At 45.6% G+C, this 21,128-nt stretch overlaps 2 protein-coding genes across 2 annotated transcripts in view; one reads left to right on the top strand and one right to left on the bottom strand.

Moving 5' to 3' along the window:
• Positions 1-21,128, bottom strand: part of LOC149470540 (uncharacterized) — a 699,116-nt gene that overhangs the window by 484,202 nt on the left and 193,786 nt on the right. The gene's annotated exons all lie outside the window — the stretch shown is intronic.
• Positions 1-21,128, top strand: part of LOC149470544 (uncharacterized) — a 125,314-nt gene that overhangs the window by 63,698 nt on the left and 40,488 nt on the right. Inside the window, 1 exon segment of the mRNA XM_089662919.1 lies at positions 15,471-16,883. Coding sequence (XP_089519045.1) covers positions 15,471-16,883 — 1,413 coding nt within the window.

Here is a 21,128-nt window from a genome sequence, read left to right as displayed (position 1 = left end):
CCTCTGCCTGTGACAGCATGGCTATTGAGAGCCAAGTTCTGAAGGACATAGAGTTGTCTAGCTCTGTGATTCCTATGATGTTGCAGCTGGAAAGCATATCTAGTGTCTCCGATCACCCCCACACCAGTTACAGGGTCCCCGATCACCTCCACACCGGTTCCAGTGTCCCTGATCACCCCACACCGGTTCCGGTGTCCCCGATCACCTCCACAGCGGTTAGAGTGTCCCCGATCACCCCCACACCGGTTACAGTGTCACCGATCACCCCCACACCAGTTACAGTGTCACCGATCACCTCCACACCAGTTACAGTGTCCCCGATCACCCCCACACCGGTTACAGTGTCACCGATCACCCCCACACCAGTTACAGTGTCACCGATCACCTCCACACCAGTTACAGTGTCACCGATCACCCCCACACCAGTTACAGGGTCCCCGATCACCTCCACACCGGTTCCAGTGTCCCCGATCACCCCACACCGGTTACAGTGTCCCCGATCACCCCCACACCAGTTACAGTGTCACCGATCACCTCCACACCAGTTACAGTGTCACCGATCACCTCCACACCAGTTACAGTGTCACCGATCACCTCCACACCGGGTTACATAAAACGTAAGATGACATAAAAAATGAATGAAGGTCACAGTGCAAATGTCTATACATTTCAGACAGAAACAGGTAGTTAAGAGTTGATAGCAAATGACGGTATTGTTTTGGCCAATCAGAGTAGTGTCTTGCAAGAGCATTAAAGAAATAGGGGGAGGTTTGGAGGGGGGTCAGGCAGGGGTGTAAGGGGGGGAAGAGGAACAACAACGATGACTCCATGAGCATTCATCAAGTTTACAACAGCCCCTACGTGCTGCGTACGAAGGGCTATTGACAATACCCATGGCGCACAATACACAAATCAAGGGAGAAGGAGTGATTTGTCAAAGTTAGGCGGGAGGAAACGCTCTACCCAGGGACTCCATATGCGCAGGAATTTAGGGATCGTGTCAAGAATTGTGGCTTCCACCTTTGCATGTATCATGGCTTGTGTTATTCTGGTTTTGACGGCCGCGATACTTAGGGTGGGGGATTTCCAGGATTTCGCTATAACCTGCTTAGCTGCCGTCATAACTTGCATAAGGAGCTTGAATTGCGAATTGGAGATGCCAGGGGGGCATTGATTGAGTAGGGCTGTTGTTGGGTCGGGTCGTAGAGTGATAGCGCTAAGTGTAGATATCATGGTGAAAATTTCATCCCAAAACATTCGGGCTACTGGGCAGTTCCACCACATATGGTAGTATGTTCCTGGGTCCGTACAGCCTCTAAAACAGTTGGGCTCGTAATTAGGGGTAAATTTTGCGATTCTTGCTGGGACCAAGTACCAGCGGGTTAAAACTTTATAATTTGTTTCCAATGCTACAATGTTCGCGAGGATGATTTTGTGTTAGCCCAAATGTGGTCCCAATCAGATGAGTCTAATCTCTTACCTAAATCCATTTCCCACCTATGGGTATACAGAGGGGGGGACGTGGTAATCGAAGTAGTGAAGAGTGAGTATAAGCAGGAGATAAGCCCACGTCTATGAGGGTCTTTGCAACACGCTCGTTCAAAGAGAGACATGGCTTCTGGCCGATTGGTTATTGTAGCGTAGGGGGCGTAAAAGTGTTGTAGCTGCAAGTATCGGAATATCTCGGAGGCTGGGAGGCTATGTGTTTCCCGCAGTGAGGCAAAGGATTTAAACTTATTCCTCTGTAGGAAATTATGTGTACGGAGCAAATTAGCAGAGGACCAGGCTTTGAATAATAGGGGTGTCTGCCAGGCCGGGGGAAAAGCTGGGTTTCGTAGAAACGAGAGCATAGGATTATGTAGTGATTGGAGGAGAAAACAAGTTTTCAGTTTATCCCATAAGCATAAAAAAGTGAGAAGTGATGGGGTTGGTTATAGAACGGCGGTCTATTGGCCTCAACCAGAGTAAGTTAGCTGTAGATAAGGGGTCACATTCTATCGATTCAAGGGCAACCCATTGAGGGTTTATAAAGGTTGCATGATATTTAGGTAACTGGGCTAAATGCGCTGCTTGATAATATTTGCTGATGTCGGGTAAGCCTAGACCTCCATTGAGCTTAGGGCGATAGAGGGTGGAGCGAGGTATACGAGGACGAGTATTGCCCCATACATAGGAAAAGATGCGACACTGCAGTGTGCGGAGGTAGTGGGGGGGGGGGACTGGGAGGACTCTAAATAGATATAGGATTTTTGGGACGATTGACATCTTGATAACTGCTATTCTGCCTAGCCATACGAGGGGAAGGGAAGACCATTTGGTCAGAAGGGCAGAAAGATGGTTTAGCATCGGAAGATAGTTAGCTGTGTAAAGGTCTGATAACTTAGGAGTCAGTTTGATTCCTAAGAAGGGGATATGACACTGTGACCAAGGGAATGGTAAAATCTGCTTCAGATGCATCAGCTCTATAGGGGGGAGAGAAATGTTGAGTGCTGTTGATTTATTATTAAACCAGAGAGTGAGCCAAACGCCTCGGGAAGCTGGAGTAGGGAAGGAGAGGAAGTCAATGGAGATGTGAGAAAGAGCAAGACGTCATCCGCAAAGAGACATAACTTATGATGCATGCCTCCTATCTCGAGTCCCCTAACATCCGGGTTAGCTCTGATTAAGAGGGCCAGAGGCTCTCTAGCCAGGGCAAAGAGCAAGGGGGACAGAGGACAGCCCTGTCTCGTGCCTCTAGAGATCGGAAACTGAGCTGACCTGTGCCCCAGATACCTAATTCTGGCCGAGGGCTCTCGATATCTAAGGACAGGAAACAGGCAGGAATATTGCGAGACCTGGCTAAATTTGCCAAAAGGGATGCACGCATGATGTTCTCTCCCGCTTGTCTAGTTGGGATAAAGCCCACAGGTTAAGACGTGAAGAGAGGATTTTTGCTAACAGTTTGATGTCAATGTTGAGGAGAGAGATTGGCCTATAATTGGACCACTGCGTATCGTCAGAATTCGGCTTTGGGATCATTGATATGTTCGCTTGCACTGTTTCATGGTTGAAGGTTTGGCCAGATAGTAAAGTGCTAAAAGCATTAGTGAGGATAGGTGTGAGGAGATGAGCAAATTTTTTATAATAAGTGGCTGAGAAGCCATCTGGTCCTGGGCGTTTACGTAGTTTTAGACTTTTAATAACATCTAAGGTTTCGGCTGGGGAAATGGGTAGCTCAAGTGTCGCTAATTGGCACTCTGAGAGTTTCGGGAAAGAAATGGAAGTTAGAAGGGTATCAGCTTGTGCGGGGTTAAAAGGTGTGGAAGAAGAATAAAGTGTGACAAGTGTTTATGGAAAGTCTGTAGAATGTGTTCTGGGTTACTAGTGAGGTTGCCAGAAGAGGTGCGTATCCGGATAGGTCTAGTGAGCTGGTCAAGCCTGCGAAGTGAGAGGGACAGGAATGTATTGGGTTTATTTGCCCTAGTATAATATTTGTGCCTAGATCTACGGAGTGAGAGTTCCGCTTGATCTGTGAGAAAGAGATCTAGAGCCAATCTAGATCGCTCTAGGGCCTCACGGTTGGTAGGCGTAGGAGCCGCCTGGAAGGCTTGATGGTAACGATCATATGTTTGCTCCAGTGAGAGACGTTGTTGTCTTTTGGTTTTATTTAAGAAGGATGCTTTGCTAATGCAAAACCCTCTCAATATCGGTTTATGCGCTTCCCATAACAGGAGAGGGGAAATATCAGGCAATTGGTTAAGAGAAAAATAGTCTTTAAGGGCTGCTTCGATTTCTAGACAGTGAGCTGGATTTGCAAGCAGGTTATCGTTAATGATCCAAGAGGATTCAGCGGGGGATGGGGCTAACGAGGCCATAGTCGTGAATACGGCGCAATGGTCAGACCAAGGGATTGGAATTATTTCAGAAGTCAGGAGCCGGGGGGAAGAGGCGGTGTTAATGAAAATATGATCTATCCTGGAGAATGACTGGTGGGGGTGAGAATAGAAGGTGTATTGTCGTTTAGTCGGGTTGAGTTCCCGCCATGTATCTATCAAAGAATAACGTTGAAGTATGGCTTGGAAGGTTTGTTTAGAGGCAGGGATAGGAGATGGTTGAGGAGATTTGTCGAGAAAGGGATATATTACACTGTTAGAGTCTCCGTTAACAATTAGAGTTCCGCGTTTATGGTGGTCTATAACCGAGAGTATGTGGGAAAGGAATGGTAAAGGGTCTTGGTTTGGGGCATAGTATGCAACAATGGTAACATCTAGGAGTTGCCCTACTAACAGGAGGTAACGACCCTCCAGGTCTTTGATTTCGGTGCATAGCGTGAAAGGTGTTGTGCAATGGAAGGCAATCAGTACCCCCCTGCGTTTGGTGGTGGCAGAGGCTGTATAGACCTGAGGATATCGAGAGCCAAAAAACTTAGGGGTGGAGTTGGGAGTGAAGTGCGTTTCCTGTAGATAGACCACGTGAGCTTTAAGTGTAGCAAAGGTTCGGAAAGCCTTATTACATTTCTGTGGAACATTAAGGCCCTGTACATTCAGGGTAAGAATATTTAACGAGCCCATGTGGAAAGTGCATAGTGGTTTGGAGAGCATGGCACTACTGCCCGGGATGGAGCCTGACGATTACTGTGGGGGATGGGAACGTTGCGGAGTATGTTGCACAAAGTCATGGAGTCCTGTTGGGAGGAGGGGTAAGGTATGAGAGAGGTAACATGAAAGAAGGGGTGTAGGAGGCCATTTGAGGCCTAAAAGGTGGGTTCCCAAGGACACCCTGGATCAGGGTGGTCTAGGGAGCAATAGTAGTCCAAGTGTTATTAAATAACTAATAACACAGGGGCTAGGGTGGAGTGTGCAGGTACACGGACCGTGAGGATGACAGCAATGTGATTAATAAATGGTGGCGAGGTCCCAGTAGAAAAAACAGGTGTGTATATATAAAAATAAAAAAAAAAATCTGAGAAAATCAGGGTGTCCCAGACTCAGATGGCACTAGCAGTACTAGTGAGATATCTTGGGTGTAGGGGTGTGGCATCGCATGCCACCAAAGCCTAGGCTCCCAAATCTAAGCTAAAATGGAGCACAGGAGGGGGGGTGCAGAACAATCCCCAGGTTGCGGGGCAAGCAAAATTTAACAGGTAGAGGGAGAAAGGATATCAATGGTGTTAACCGCAATGATAGTCAAAAAAGAACACCATTTGGTGTGTGTGGCAAAAAAAGGAAAAAAAAAGATAAGCGTTCAGTCCATGGTATCTTGTGAAGATAGGCCCGGAGACGAAAAACGCCCTCTTTTGTGGAGGCTGAGTTGACCTTCAGTTGTACGTGCGGGGAAGGACTTCCGTGGCGAGCAGGATGTGGACCTCCGCTTGGTGCTTTCTGAAGGCGTCGCTGGGGGATGTAGTTGTAGGATCTGCAAGGTGTCTAAAAGGTCCTCTGGAGTCTTGCAGGTGTAATCTCGGGTTTGGTATCGGAATCGCACTGCAAAGGGGAAGCTTCACCTATATGGTATAGCGTGTTGTTGAAGTACTTGTAGGTGAGGTTTCATAGCCCTGCGCTTGGAGATAGTTGTGGGGCATAGATCTTGGAATAATTGGTAGGTATGACCCTGGAACTGTAGAGATTCTGCGTTACTGCAGCTTGTAGGAGTTGCTCCTTGGTGCTGAAAAAGTGGAGCTTGGCTATAATGTCACGTGGCAGACCATCAGTGCGTCGTGATGCTAACGCCCTGTGAACTCTATCCAATTCTAATCTTTCGATTGGGATAGCTGGGGCAAGCTCTTGGAACAGAGCTGTTACTATTGATTGGACATCGACGATCGTTTCCGGAAGGCCACGGATACATAGGTATGAGCACCATGCTCGGTTTTCAAAGTCCTCCAGTCGTGTTAATAATGTTGCGTTTTCATCACGCAGGAGATCAAGGTCATCCGTATGTGTCTGAAGCGAGGCGTCAAGACCGTCTACTCTCTGTTCTAGAGTGCGTTGTCCTAGTTCACGGATTTCCCTAGATAGCGTGGCAGTGATGCGGTCCGAGGTTTGCTTCAAAGCTTTGTGTAGCATTTTTTCAAACCATGACAATAGGTCAGGGGGTGTAAGGTCAGGCGTCAGGGCTTTTCCAGGGACATCTGTCTCAGTGTCAGACTCACCCTCAGACGTGCAGGGATGGCTGGGCTGTGGATCCTGAAGGGCTGCATATGCCTCTGCCGCCTGCTTGCTTCCACGAGCTGGGGGGGTGGCCATCTTTGTGGAGGCCTTTGCCAGGGCCTCTTTGATTGTTTTGGTTGAAGGGGGGACCTGGTGCTGGGGTGCCCCCTTAACCATTTTGCTGCTTGTCGGGGGGGGGGGCTGTTAGGCTGATCTCAGCCCCCCTGCTCTCTCTCCTCAGCCTCGGTGCTGTGTAGACAGCGGTGGGCAGGCCTGTGTATGGCTCACAATGGGGACAGAGTCCCCTGTTGGATTTCTCCGACCTGCTGCGGAGGATCCGCCGTAGACCAGGGTGGATCAGACCCTGGGAGGGTTGCTTTGGGGATCTGATCCCCCCCAGGCTGTATTGCGGGCCGGGACCCGCTGCTCCTCGGCACTGTCACCCGACGGGGAGACGGAGCCTCATCGGGACAGGTCCGTCCTGCCGGCCGCACATGCGCACTCTCCCCGGCGCCAGCATCCTTAGTGTGGACAGCCGGATGTGACATCATGTGGCTTCACAGCCGGCTGCCCACTGCACATGTGCGAGAAGCGCTGTGCTTTGTGAATGGCCCCGTAGTCTTCTCGGACCTGTCACGTGATCGTTTTTCAGAGATCGCCTAAAAGTGAGCAGAGTAGGCGATAGTCTGATAAATTGGTGTAGAGAGTTCCAGAGGATAGGAGAAGCTCTGGAGAAGTCTTGGAGATGAGCATGGGAGGAGGAGACAAGGGAGCTAGAGAGCAGGAGGTCGTGAGAGGAGTGGAGAGTACGGTTTGGGTGATATTTAGAGACAAGATTGGTGATGTAATTTGGGGTGGAGTTATAAATGGCTTTATATGTTATTGTTAATGTTTTGAATTTTATCCGTTGGGTAATGGGAAGCCAGTGGAGGGATTGGCAGAGAGGGGTGGAGGACACTGAGTGGAGGCCACTGGAGGGATTGGCAGAGAGGGGTGGCAGATACAGAACGGTTAGTAAGGTGGATAAGTCTGGTAGCTGCATTCATGATAGACTGAAGAGGGGATAGCCTGCAATGAGGTCGGCCAATGAGGAGGGAGTTACAATAGTCAAGGTGAGACATAACAAGGGAGTGAATAAGTTGCTTAGTGGTTTCCGTGGTTAGGAACGGCCATATCTTGGAGATGTTGTGGAAGTGAAGTCTACAAGATTTGGACAGTGATTGGATTTGGGACTGAAAGGACAGATGGGTGTCTAGGATTACACCTAGTAATCCTGTTATTGATCTTGATGGAGAAGTCAGGGGAGGGGGCACGGGCTGGGGGGAATACTAAAAGCTCAGTTTTGGAAAGATTGAGTTTGAGGAAGTGGAGTGACATCTATGCCGATATGTCACTTAGTAGGTTAGTAATGCGAGAGGAGACTGAAGGGGTGAGGTGAGGAGGAGACTGCAGGAGTGAGGTGAGGGGTAGAAAGATAGATTTGTGTGTCATCAGCATAGAGATAGTACTTAAAGCCATGGGAGTTTATCAAGTAACCAAGGGAGGTGGTGTAGATGGAGAAGAGAAGGGGTCCAAGGACAGAACCTTGAGGGACCCCAACAGAGAGAGGGAGTGGAGAGGAGGAGGAAGCATTATAGGTAATGCTGAAGGAGCGCTGTAGGAGGAGAACCAGGAAAGAGCAGCGTCTCGGAGGCCAAGAGAGTGGAGTTTTTTTGAGGAGGATTGGATGGTCAATCATATCAGAAGCTGCAGAGAGGTCAAGTAGTAAGAGTACGGAGTAGTGGAAATTGGTTGGGATGAGTACAGAGAAGTGGCCATTGGTTGGGATGAGTACGGAGTAGTGGCCATTGGTTGGGATGAGTACGGAGTAGTGGCCATTGGTTGGGATGAGTACGGAGTAGTGGCCATTGGTTGGGATGAGTACGGAGTAGTGGCCATTGGTTGGGATGAGTACGGAGTAGTGGCCATTGGTTGGGATGAGTACGGAGTAGTGGCCATTGGTTGGGATGAGTACGGAGTAGTGGCCATTGGTTGGGATGAGTATGGAGTAGTGGCCATTGGTTTTAGCAGTTAGTAGATCATTAGTGAGTTTTAGTAGGGCAATTTCAGTGGAGTGTAGTGAGCGAAAGCCAGACTGTAAAGGGTCAAGAAGGTTGTTGTCGGTGAGGTGGGAGCTCAGGTGATTGTAGACTAAGAGTTCTAAGAGTATAGATGTAAATGAGAGTAGGGAGATGGGTCTTAAGTTGTTCAGGTTGGTGGGATCCAGGGAGGGCTATTTAAGTATGGGAGTGATGTGTGCATGCTTTAGAGGGGAGGGGAAGGCACCAGTAGAGAGGGAGAGATTGAAGATGTGAGTGAGGGAGCATACGATGGAAGAAGAAGGTGACCGTAGTAGTTGTGAGGGGACAGGATCCAAGGGGGCAGGTAGTGAGACGGGCTTCTGAGAAAACCTTAGTGACCTCTTCGGTAGTAGCAAGGTCAAAAGAGGAAAGTGTTGAGGGAGGTTTAGTATAAGGTATGCTAAGTAGGATGGATGTCTGTGCAGTGAAGATGCCCCTATGAATTGCATCAATCTTGTTTTTGAAATGATTTGCAATCTCGTGAGCAGTGAGTGAGGTACTGGGTGGAGGTGGAGAAAGTAGAGGGTTAAAAGTAGAGAAGAGACGACGAGGACTGGATGACAAGGTATTAATAAGAGTGACAAAGTAGGCTTGTCTGGCAGCATGGAGGGAGGAATTGTATGTTAAGAAAGCAGATTTATATCGGGTGAATGCTTGCTGGGATTTGGTTTTACGCCACATTCGCTCCAGCGCACGACTATGTCGTTTAAGATTTCTGGTGTTGTCAGTCTGCCAAGGTTGTAATGGTCGGGGCCTGATGCTTCGTGTTGTTAGAGGAGCAAGTGAGTCTAATGTGGATGAAAGTGAACTGTTGTAGACAGCAGTGGCCAGGTCAGGGCAGGACAGGGGAGAGATTCTGTCATAGAGGCGGTCAGTTGCAGAGTGGAAAGGAGCCGGGTTCAAGTTGTGAAGGTTTCTGCGGGTAATTGTTGGCTGCTTGGAGGGATAAGTGTTTGAAGATGAGGAGACTGTGAAGGTGATGAGATTGTGATCAGAGAGAGGAAAGGGGGTGTTTGTGAGGTTGTAGAGAGTGCAAAGATGAGAGAAAACAAGGTCTAATGTATTCCCATCAGAGTGAGTGGAGGACGGTATACATTGTGCTAATGCAAAAGATGAGGTTAGGTTGAAGAGTTGGGATGTAGCCGGGTTGTTCACATTAATAGGGATGTTAAAATTTCCGAGAATGATGGTGGATATTTCAGAGGAGAGAAAGTAGGGGAGCCAGGTGGAGAAATCATCAAGAAAGTGGGACACAGGTCCAGGAGGCCGATAGATCACTGCAATCCTCAGAGAAATGGGAGAAAACAGCCGGATGCAGTGAGTCTCGAAAGAAGAGAAGGATAGAGAGAGAGCGTTAGGGAGGACTTGAAAGGTGCTCAATGGGGATAGAAACAAACCAACTCCACGACCTTTCCAACCACTGGGTCTGGGTGAGTGGGTCCAGAAGAGGCCTCCATAGGAAAGTGCTGCGGGGGAAGTAGAATCTGCTGCTTGAAGCCAGGTTTTTGTAATTACTAGTAGGTTAAGGGAGCGGGAGACAAAAAGGTCATGGACAGAGGTGAGCTTATTACAGGCAGAGCGGGCATTCCAGAGCGCACATGAAAAATGGAGGGTGGTTTTGGGAGCACGGGGACTGATATTAAATTGGGGGGATTGCAGCTATTCCCGGAGGAAAGAGGACACCTGGTGTGGGGGTGAGATACTGGAGGACCAGGGTTTGGGGAGATATCCCCAGAGGTTAGGAGAAGGAGGGTGCCTGGTGTGGGGGTGAAATAGTGGAGGACCAGGGTTTGGGTAGATATCCCCAGAGGTTAGGAGAAGGAGGGTGCCTGGTGTGGGGGTGAAATAGTGGAGGACCAGGGTTTGAGGAGATATCCCCAGAGGTTAGGAGAAGGATGGTGCCTGGTGTGGGGGTGAGATAGTGGAGGACCAGGGTTTGGGGAGATATCCCCAGAGGTTAGGAGAAGGAGGGTGCCTGGTGTGGGGGTGAAATAGCGGAGGACCAGGGTTTGGGGAGATATCCCCAGAGGTTAGGAGAAGGAGGGTGCCTGGTGTGGGGGTGAAATAGTGGAGGACCAGGGTTTGAGGAGATATCCCCAGAGGTTAGGAGAAGGAGGGTGCCTGGTGTGGGGGTGAGATAGTGGAGGACCAGGGTTTGGGGAGATATCCCCAGAGGTTAGGAGAAGGAGGGTGCCTGGTGTGGGGGTGAAATAGTGAGGACCAGGGTTTGAGGAGATATCCCCAGAGGTGAAGAGAAGAAGAAGGGTGAGGAAAGTAAGATGGGAGCGGGATGTACACGAGCGCACATGCCTTCCAGTCCTGGTGTTTGGGTCAGCAGGAGAGTGAAGTATCAGCAGGAGGTGATGAGAGCAGTAGTAGGGAGATGGTAGCAGTGAGGGGGAGATGTACAAGTTTTGGGGTGGAGCAGAGGGGTAAAGAGATGAGGTTTTGGGAACACAGGATAGTAATATGAAGAGGAGGAGTAGAGGGGATATATAACAAAGGTACATGGAGTGGGACTCAGACTGAAAATGTTGGGAAAAAAGGTTTTCTTAGTTTGTGTCATGAAATGTTGCAAATAGGTCATTTCTCGGTGTCACTGATGAGCATTGATGAGGTGTCACTGATAGGCAGCTGTGCCAGCACAGAAGGAAAGGAATGTCAATAACTGGCAAGTGATGAGCTGTGATTGGCTTTTCCCCACAATCTGCGATCAGCTGTGTCAGAAGGACCCCAGGGGGCCATGTGGGGGGCGTTGTTCTGGGGGGACGTCCACGGATATCCTTCCAGAATGAAAGAGCCGCACTGCAGCCATCTTTCATTTAGAGTGCGGTCAGGAAGTGGTTAATAAACATCATCTTCCAAGTAAAGTCATATTTTACAGCCCCTCCCCTGAATAAACTCCTCCCCCATGATAAACTCCTCCCCCTCTATCTGACCAGTCTATTAAAGAAAACAATACCTCTCTAATGTAAAAGTCCTGTTATACTTTCCTGTATCTGTGATCACATGACCACCCAGAGTCTGCTATTGTTTACTTCCTGGTTTGGGTCCTTCTTTGGGTGACCACATTGGTGCCTGCCTGACACAGACACTTCCTATTGGATGGGCTCCAGTGGGGTCCTCTCAGAATAGAGAAGAGGATGATGTCATCTCGGGGGGACGGCAGAGGAGAGGTGATCTCAGGGGGGGAATTGCAGAGCTGGATCAGCAGTTCCCCCACCAGGACCCGGAGGTGAGGGACCTGTATGGGGGACGTGGGTGGCTCCATCCATATACCGCTCAACTACCAATGACCGTGTACCTGGCTCCACCCACATACCGCTCTACCAATGACCAATCACCTGGCTCCACCCATATACCACTTAATGACTGTGCACCTGGCTCCACCCACACATTACTTAATTACCAATGACTGTGCACCTGGCTCTATCCACATACCACTTTATTATCAATGACTGTGCGCCTGGCTCCACCCACACACCACTCTATTATCAATGACTGTGCGCCTAGCTCCACCCACATACCACTTTATCAATGACTGTGCACCTGGCTCCACCCACATACTACTCAATTACCAATGACTGTGCACCTGGCTCCACCCACATACCACTCTATTATCAATGACTGTGTGCTTGGCTCCATCCACATACCACTTTATCAATGACTGTGCACCTGGCTCCACCCACATACTACTCAATTACCAATGACTGTGTACCTGGCTCCACCCACATACCACTTTATTATCAATGACTGTGCACCTGGCTCCACCCACATACTATTCAATTACCAATGGCCGTGCACCTGGCTCCACCCACATACCACTTTATTATCAATGACTGTGCACCTGGCTCCACCCACATACCGATTTATTACCAATGACTGTGCACCTGACTCCACCCACATACCACTTTATTATCAATGACTGTGCACCTGGCTCCACCCACATACCACTCAATTACCAATGACCCTCCCCCCTATTTTTGCCACACTCCATACATCATACAATACTCACCACATGTCTGTATCCCCCTTCCCTCCTCCTCCCCTCAGTTCTGACATGTTGATCATTACATTTTCAATATTCATTACAAACATATTTGCCCTCTTGGTTCCCTCCCCCCCCCCTTTTTTTCCCTTGTCCCCGAAGTCTGCCACTTCCATAGGTCAATTTCCATTATAGAACATATCACCACAACACCACATTCACCCCCTCCAGCCACCCTCCACATGGCTATGCTGACTCAGTTCCCTTCTTCCCTCCCCCCTGGGAGGAGCCTTGCAATCACTGCACCTGTTCATGTTTTGTTCCAGGGATACCAGGCATGAGTCATCCGGAGTTTACTTCCTGTCTTGTGGTTTGCATTCCAGCAGCCATTTCCCCACAGGTATACAAGCGCACTCCCACACCATCCCACTCAGGCATCAACAGCAGGGCTCTTACTTTACTTTCCATTCATCGTGCATCAGCATCAGAGGTATCTACACCATATTCATATGTCTCATCCATTCACTTAACCATTGCCTCCTAAAGGTCATTCATTTACCCACACACACTCTTTATTTTATGTTTTCTAATGTTCCCAATTTTTTTTTTTTTTTTTTTTCCCCTACAACAGTCCAATATCACTACACAGCACTCACACAGTGCTGAGAGTTTGCTCAGCGCTTCACCTTTGAAGAGATATATATGGTCTACAGCCACACTCATTACTTTGAACTGATAATCATCCATTATCCACTAGTCTTACTACTTTTATTTTTATGATGTTTACTAATATTACTATTTTTATCATCATTGCCAGTGTTACTACTATGATTATTTTCATATACATTATTATTTTTTATATATTTTATTTTAAAAATAAAATATATAAAAAATAATAATGTATATGAAAATTTATTTACATTTGCAGGTGCTATATTCATGTATTTTTAATAATAATTTAATAATTTTTTATTTGCTTTGTTTCTTAGTGCATGCATATCTCTTTGTATATGTGTATATGCATGTGTATATATGTATGTATATGCGTTTATAAAAACTACACAAGATTGCACTTTAAATAACCCCCTCCAACCCCTCATCTTATAACAAGTAGAGGAGGTGGAGCTTTGCTCCCAAGGCATCTAACCCTGGTTATTTACTACTTGACCTCCATACAGGTTGGTCATCAGCTCTGAGGAAAGGGATTCGTCCCCGAAACGCGTCAGTTATTTGACCGCACTGACAGTGAGAACACCTTGCCCGCCGTTGTGGCCATTGTCATTTTTCTATGCTTTTTAGATACATGCTTCGTCTGTGAGTATGTTTTTATGATTTAATTCCTACAATAAACCTTGGATAATGCACTAGGTGTGTGCGCCACCTGTTTTCTCTCTACCAATGACTGTGCACCTGGCTCCACCCACATACCACTTTATTATCAATGACTGTGCACCTAGCTCCACGCCCAGCATAAGGCAGCTCAGGCAACCATCCTAGGGTGTCAGGATGGGGGGCGGTTATATTTGAATCTGCAGCCACTTGCTGGAGATTTGGATTGTTAACAATGCTGCAGACGTGTTTTTTCCCCACAGTGCCCACCGCTATACAGCCGGGAGTGTGTGGACTTTAGTAAATCCGAATGTCGGCTGTCATGTGGAAGTGATACAAGTGGCTGTGAAGCCACCTATCATTCCCACCACTGAGATGTGCCCCTCCCCCCACGACACCATGCGGGACAGCAGAGCCCGGTGCTGTCATGGTGGGTGTCACTGGGAAGGGTGGCGGGAGCTCAGCGGACCTCCTGTACACAGACCAGGAAGTGACATGTATGACGTGGATGACATCACTTCCTGGACTGGAGCTGTCATTCTCCGGGATCAGTGCCGGGGAAGCAGCTGATGGAAGGCGGTCTGTGTTCCATCATCTGCAGTGGAACAGACAGGAGACATCCAGAGTCTAATAGACCCCGGGAATCTTCACAAAGAGAACCTGTCACCTATATGCCATCATATAGGAGGCTATTGGTCCTTTACATGATAGCAATACACATTACAGTGCCTTGAAATGCCCCCCCATGTTGTCATGTTACAATGTATTTATTGGGATTGGATGTGATAGACCGACACAAAGTGGCACATAATTGTGAAGTGGAAGTAAAATGAGAAATGGTTTCCAACATTTGTGACCAATAAACCTGTGAAAAGTGTGGCGGCATTTGTATTCGGCCCCCCGGAGTCAGTACTTTGTAGGACCCCCTTTGGCTGCAATTCCAGCTGCAAGTCTTTTTGGGGATGTAACGGAACCGACCCCAGACTGCGCTTAACTACTTTCATTAGAATACCGCTTCCCTGTCCAAAAACCGACAACAGACACCACAGACACCGCAGTAGACAAAGCAAGTTATTGTTCTGTATGATCTGTAACAGTGCCACAACTGCCTATACGTGAGAATGTATGACTCCATTGTCTGGGCTGAATGTTGGGAATACTGTGCGCACTTAGAAACATTCTTAATAAAATCTATTTGATTAAAAAAAATTACTGTAGATAATGCTGTACATATTCTTTATATTCATAAGATATATTTAGTAATGAATATTAAAAATAGAAAAATACTTTATGTAGCATTCTAATTTTTTTTTTGTACAGGTGGATTGATGAACCAAGTTTTCGGTCATGTTGGTCTTCATGAATACAGCTGAGTCACATGGAAAACAAGACATATGGGTGTCTTAATTGACTGAAAGTCTTTATCGCTGTTCACTGGAGGATTCATACGGGATACAAGTCATATCTGTGTTCTAAAAGTCATGGTTTGGATCCTCTTCCACATTGATCCAGCAGGAGAAAAGTAATTTCAGTGTTCTGGAAGTGACAATGGCTTTACAATAAAGTCCAACCCATATATACATAAGAGGAGTCATTTCAAACTACTTCTTGTTTGGAGATTTTACAATGGAGAGAAAATATATCACACACCAGAAGGTTCACAATGGAGGGAAGTCATATCATTGTTCTAAATGTGACAAAACCTTTAGACGCAAGGGACACCTTATAGTACACCAAAGAGTTCACACTGGAGAGAAGCCATATAAGTGTTTTAAATGTGATAAAGCTTTTAAACATAAGTCATATCTTATCGTACACCAGATTGTTCACACTGGAGAGAAGCCATATCAGTGTTCTGAATGTGATAAAGCTTTTACAGTGAAGTCAAATCTTATCAGACACCAGATTGTACACACTGGAGAGAAGTCATCTCAGTGTTCTGAATGTGATAAAGCTTTTACACAGAAGTCAGATCTTATCAGACACCAGAGGATTCACACTGGAGAGAAGTCATATCAGTGTTCTGAATGTGATAAAACTTTTACTCAGAAGTCAGATCTTATCAGACACCAGATGATTCACACTGGAGAGAAGCCATATCAGTGTTCTGAATGTGGCAAAAACTTTACAACCAAGAGGAAGCTTAAAATACACCTGAGCATTCACACTGGAGAGAAGCCATATCAGTGTTCTAAATGTGATAAAGCTTTTACTCAGAAGTCAAATCTTATCAGACACCAGATGATTCACACTGGAGAGAAGCCATATCAGTGTTCTGAATGTGATAAAACTTTTACACAGAAGTCAAGTCTTCTCACACACCAGATGATTCACACTGGAGAGAAGCCATATCCATGTTCTGAGTGTGACAAAGGTTTTAAAAGGAAGTCACATCTTATCATACACCAGATTGTACACACTGGAGAGAAGCTATATCAGTGTTCTGAATGTGAAAAAGCTTTTACTCAGAAGTCAGATCTTATCACACACCAGATGATTCACATTGGAGAGAAGCCATATCAGTGTTCTAACTGTGATAAAGCTTTTAAACATAAGTCACATCTTATCATACACCAGAGGATTCACACTGGAGAGAAGCCATATCAGTGTTCTGAATGTGATAAAGCTTTTACAGTGAAGTCAAATCTTATCAGACACCAGAGGATTCACACTGGAGAGAAGCCATATCAGTGTTCTGAATGTGATAAAGCTTTTACAGTGAAGTCAAATCTTATCAGACACCAGAGGATTCACACTGGAGAGAAGTCATATCAGTGTTCTGAATGTGATAAAGCTTTTACAGGAAAGTCAGATCTTATCAGACACCAGAGGATTCACACTGGAGAGAAGTCATATCGGTGTTCTGAATGTGATAAAGCTTTTACACAGAAGTCAGATCTTATCAGACACCAGAGGAGTCACACTGGAGAGAAGCCATTTTAATGCTCTCAATGTGATAAAGCTTTTACAGTCAATGCTGGGCTAATCTATCACCACAGGATTCACAAATTTCAGCATAGATTAAATTCTGGAAGAAAAGAGATATTAACCCCCCTGGCGGTATTCCTGAGTGTAGCTCGGGGTAAAGTTTCAGTACCACAAGCTGTAACCCTGAGCTACACTCAGGAATACACTGCAGTGTTGCTCCGGGATCCCTCGATCACTTACCTTGTTCTGCGCTCCCACAATGTCCCTCCTGCAGTGTCCCCTGTAATGTCCTGCGGCGGATGCCGGCATCTGTCATCTGGGTTCCGTCTCCTGCGAGTGTCGGGACGTACGGGGGATGGAACGGCGGGAAATTTGAAAATGAAAAAAAGTGACATTCACTAAATACACTAAAATCACATAGTATTCCATTCCTGTATCAAACCATTTCACATATATTTTGTCCCGAGTGCTTTGTCTGGCACCCTGCCTGCATTTTTACTGTTCTTTCTGCTTGGAAACTGAGAAACGTCAATGACGTCCAAAAAGTGTCCCTTTAGGTCAAAATCGGTTTTAGACCGGGTAGAGAACAGCGATAGTAAATCAGAACCACTTGCAGAATTGAGTGATAATGATTTGTTGGGGAAATTCATCATCAGACACTGAAAACGATTCTGCGACTGAGCTCAGCGATGTGCCAACTTGGCGCTCCATTTCACATTTCAGTGTTTTTGGTTTGATTTATATTATTTAATTAAATGTATTATTATATTATTATTTTTATGATTATTTATTAAATGATTTTGTGTTTCAAATTTTATCCTACCCAGGATATTTACTAGACTCGTGTTCAGATAGATTTCAGTGAGTTATTCCTAAAAATTACAGACCTACAATAAAAAAAAATACATATTTCCATGCAAAAAAAGTACCACTTTGAGCACAGAAATATGGACAATATCAGACTGCTAGGGAGGTTAAAGAAGTTTCAGGTGTCACAAGCAAGTTTCACATCCCCAATGTCATCCCACAAGCTAGAGAAGAAGGGAAACAATAAAATGTTACTTTAAAGGAACAAACTAAAATCTGAGCAAACTGGAATGTAATGATCGGATGAACTGAGTTTAGTGCTTATGTCCATCAATACACAACTAGAAGGGATTTGAATATTTTACCTTTTGACAATTTTTTTTAAGATAAGCATCAATAACTGAACAGCTTCCCTCATGATTCTCATCTTTATCTTTTTTATGGAGCTTTGAATGAACATGTAATGCATTTTCATGATTCACCAACTGAGTTGTGTTTCCTAGCATTTTCTTCATTTCTGGATCCTGAGGTAATACATGACCAACACTGCCTCAGTACCAGAGACTAGGATGGGGTCTATTGTCACCTTACCAAGTCTCTGAAGCCTCATTGGGAGAGTCCATTCCAGGTTCTTCTGACTATTGATACATCATCAGCCAGTCTTGAGGTCTCCAGCTAAGCCCACCTTGTCCACTCCTCCCATTACCTGTTCCATCTCCTCTCCCGTTATCAATGCTTCCTTTCCACATCTCATCTCCTCTCATGGATGACAACCTTTCAGGCAGGTCTGTGTCTGTGACACCATCTAGAAAGAAGTCTCTGTTCAGTGAGAAAACAACATCCCAAGCTGATGCAGGCCTTCCAATACTGAGTTACTGCTGATTTAGGGGATGTATTCAGCAGTAAAACGTAAGCCCAGCTGGCCACTTGTGTTCCATGTGGTTCTGCCAAATGGGATTCCATCAGGTGAAGATCAGAAATCCTTGTTCCATGTTTTCTCTTTCCAGCTATTACTCCTCTCCATAGACTAATCACACAATACAACTGCCAGAGATCTGAACTTACAAAGTGCTGAGTGTGCGGTCATATTCCTACCACTTCTTCCGGGGGACTGACATTCCTCTGATTGGGGTTCACAATAATCACTCTGAGTGCACACATCTCTTTTTGGTGGAAAGTTTGTAAAGAAAACTTCTTCTCCCTGGAAATATTACAACGTTGGCACCAAAGTGTAACTATGGGCAACATCAATAATGACATTAATAATGAAATCTGTCATTAGCAGAGCAGGTTTTGTTTTTCTGAGTCTCCTTTTGTTTTATTTTTTGTTGTCCCTCCCAGTAGATTGTTTGTTTTTCTACTTCCTGTAGAAGGCCAAGCCTTTTGGGAAAAATGGAAGTTGGAGGGGTTGGGGCAAATCCTATAACACTGCTGGGGGTGCTCACAACTGTCAGTTGTCATTCATATGGGGGGTTGGACCTTATAGAGAACCTGTTGCTGTAACTGCTGTAGAAGCGTTAGCTGAAGTTGGGCTTTACTTGTTGTGTGTCTTACTTATAATCTATCTAAGACTTCCCTGTACAGGGTGACAACGCTGCTGTGTAATGTTCCTGCAGAATGATCAGGGTTGTCACCCTGTTACAGAAGGTTGGAAAATAACAGATCTACAGACAGGACCAACAGCTGATACAACTATGTTTCAGAGGGAACTCTGGGAATGCTAATGACAGATTGCATTACACATTCAGTTAGCAGACTTCCTGCTGTTGGTCTGATGTTTGAATTGTGTTCTGATATTTACTGTCCTGCTGTAAAAGGTGTATTGGATTTGGGGGAAACATTTCACATGGTTTCTTTCCATTAATGACACCGACAAGGGGAGTCTCACTTCACTAACAATAGGAGAGCCAATCACAGGCCAGTAACATTTCATGGTGCCTCAATGTAATTGCAGAATGTTTAATCCCCATTGGTCCAATGGATTCCTAGTCCTCCCAGATACATTGCTTCTTTTGTGGAAAGGGCGTTCTAACATGTCTTCCCTTAAATTCCACCCATAGCTGTACTTTAGGCTATGTTGCCCCTCCCCCATATCTGTAAGGGAAAGCCTCAATTTCTCCCAATACTCCCCTGGCCTTCCAGTGAGAAGAAACATTTTCTCTGGAGTGGAGATGTTTTATGCAGTGAGCCCTTCATAGACGGGATGGGGAATCTAAGTAATCTAAGATAAGTAAGATGAACCGGTGTACTGGAGTCATGGATCAGATAACCAATGACACCATTGATGGTATAGCAGAGCTGACAGCAGAAGTGACTCCATCACCTAAGGTGGTGTCACAGAGCTACATGGCGGCTGACTACCTCAGAAAATCAAGGTGTAGTCTACAATCTGGTGTCAGAGAGTGTTGTACATTTATATTAGATTATGAGGATCTCAGAAGGAGATATCTACACAAGGTAAAGGAGTTCCAACAGTCACCTGGGTGGGGGGAAGTGGGATCCATTTTATTGGATGGGTTTAGTAATATGGTGGCTTTGCTTTTTTATGCACATGATTAATTTCACATTTTAGAACAGAAGATTACTTGAACCCTGCAAACATGTTTTATTTTCTGAAGCAGAGACCCTGGAGAATATAAATGTGATAGTTGCCATTTTCTATGTCACAGGATATTAGCACAGTTGTTCTCAAATGCATATTTTCTGTAAAAAAACATACTAAAGATCATTTTAATACACAAAAAACTCAATATATGACCCAATTTGTTTGGTGAAATATAAAATATTTTGTTGGCATCAAGTATATAGATCAGAAACATGTCAAACTTTAAAAATTGTGTGTATTTGTGAAATGGTGACAAACTTCAGTACCAGATATTGTCCATAGGTGACGCTTTAAAAGCCTTTACAGTCATCAGTTTATATAGTGAACCATGAATGATGGCCCTAGAGTTATTCCTCTCCCTCTGGTGTGTGCAGAGATATGTACAATGTGTAGTGTGATTGATGTTTTCCTACATAACCGCACCCAACCCTTGCAATTGCTCATGTATACGGGAACTGGGGGCTTTAAAATGTGTTTTATGTGTTTTTTCATTTACAGTGTGTTACTTTAAACTTTTCTTTCTCTGAACTTTTATTATTGCCATATAGGGGGTTAATAGCCTCGCATGTGATAACATATTGCTGGTCACAGATCCTCTTTAAAGAAACACAAGAGGTCTATCAGACCCCTAATGTCACCTCTGGACCCCAAAAAAGATGGTCAAGCACAGATCATGTTTGATCAGCTCCTTGAAGACACGAATGTACATCTGCCAAATCTGTATCTGAGTAGACCATAGAAGCAGCATTAGAAAGAAATGTGAGCATGGCTTCAGTCAGGTGATGGTCCTGGTGGTCATGGTCTTGTTCTCCTTCAGGTCCTCTCACCTTGTAGATGGTGACATGGACTTGTTGTATGAGAATGAGCAGGAGGGGCTCGGGGTTCTCTTGTACCCAATCAGCTTGGTATGGATAAAAGATGAAAGTGTCTTCTGGGAAATTACAGGGATTTGTATATTTAGAGGGTTACATAAGTGGGCGGGGCTGGTATTAATGAGGGGTGTGTCACATGTTAATCAGTTTCTTAGCATAGATGATTTAAATGGTATAAATAGATCCTTGAAATGTAAACAATCTATCTCTTTCCTTCTGTTGTTAAAGTGTCACATATATATGATGAATAAAGTTGGATGATATTTTCACCGCACAATACCGTGGTCTGGGTTCTTCTACAACACATCCCCCCAAAAATGTCCTCTTCCAGTTCTAGGAGTCTGGTGGAAT

This window comes from Staurois parvus, unplaced genomic scaffold (assembly GCF_062004578.1).
Source record: "Staurois parvus isolate SC_StPar_1 unplaced genomic scaffold, SC_StPar_1.0 ptg000039l, whole genome shotgun sequence".
NCBI classification, from domain to species: Eukaryota; Metazoa; Chordata; class Amphibia; order Anura; family Ranidae; genus Staurois; species Staurois parvus.
The sequence above is the reverse complement of the archived record's forward strand: the minus strand, read 5'-3'. Positions and strand labels throughout refer to the sequence as shown.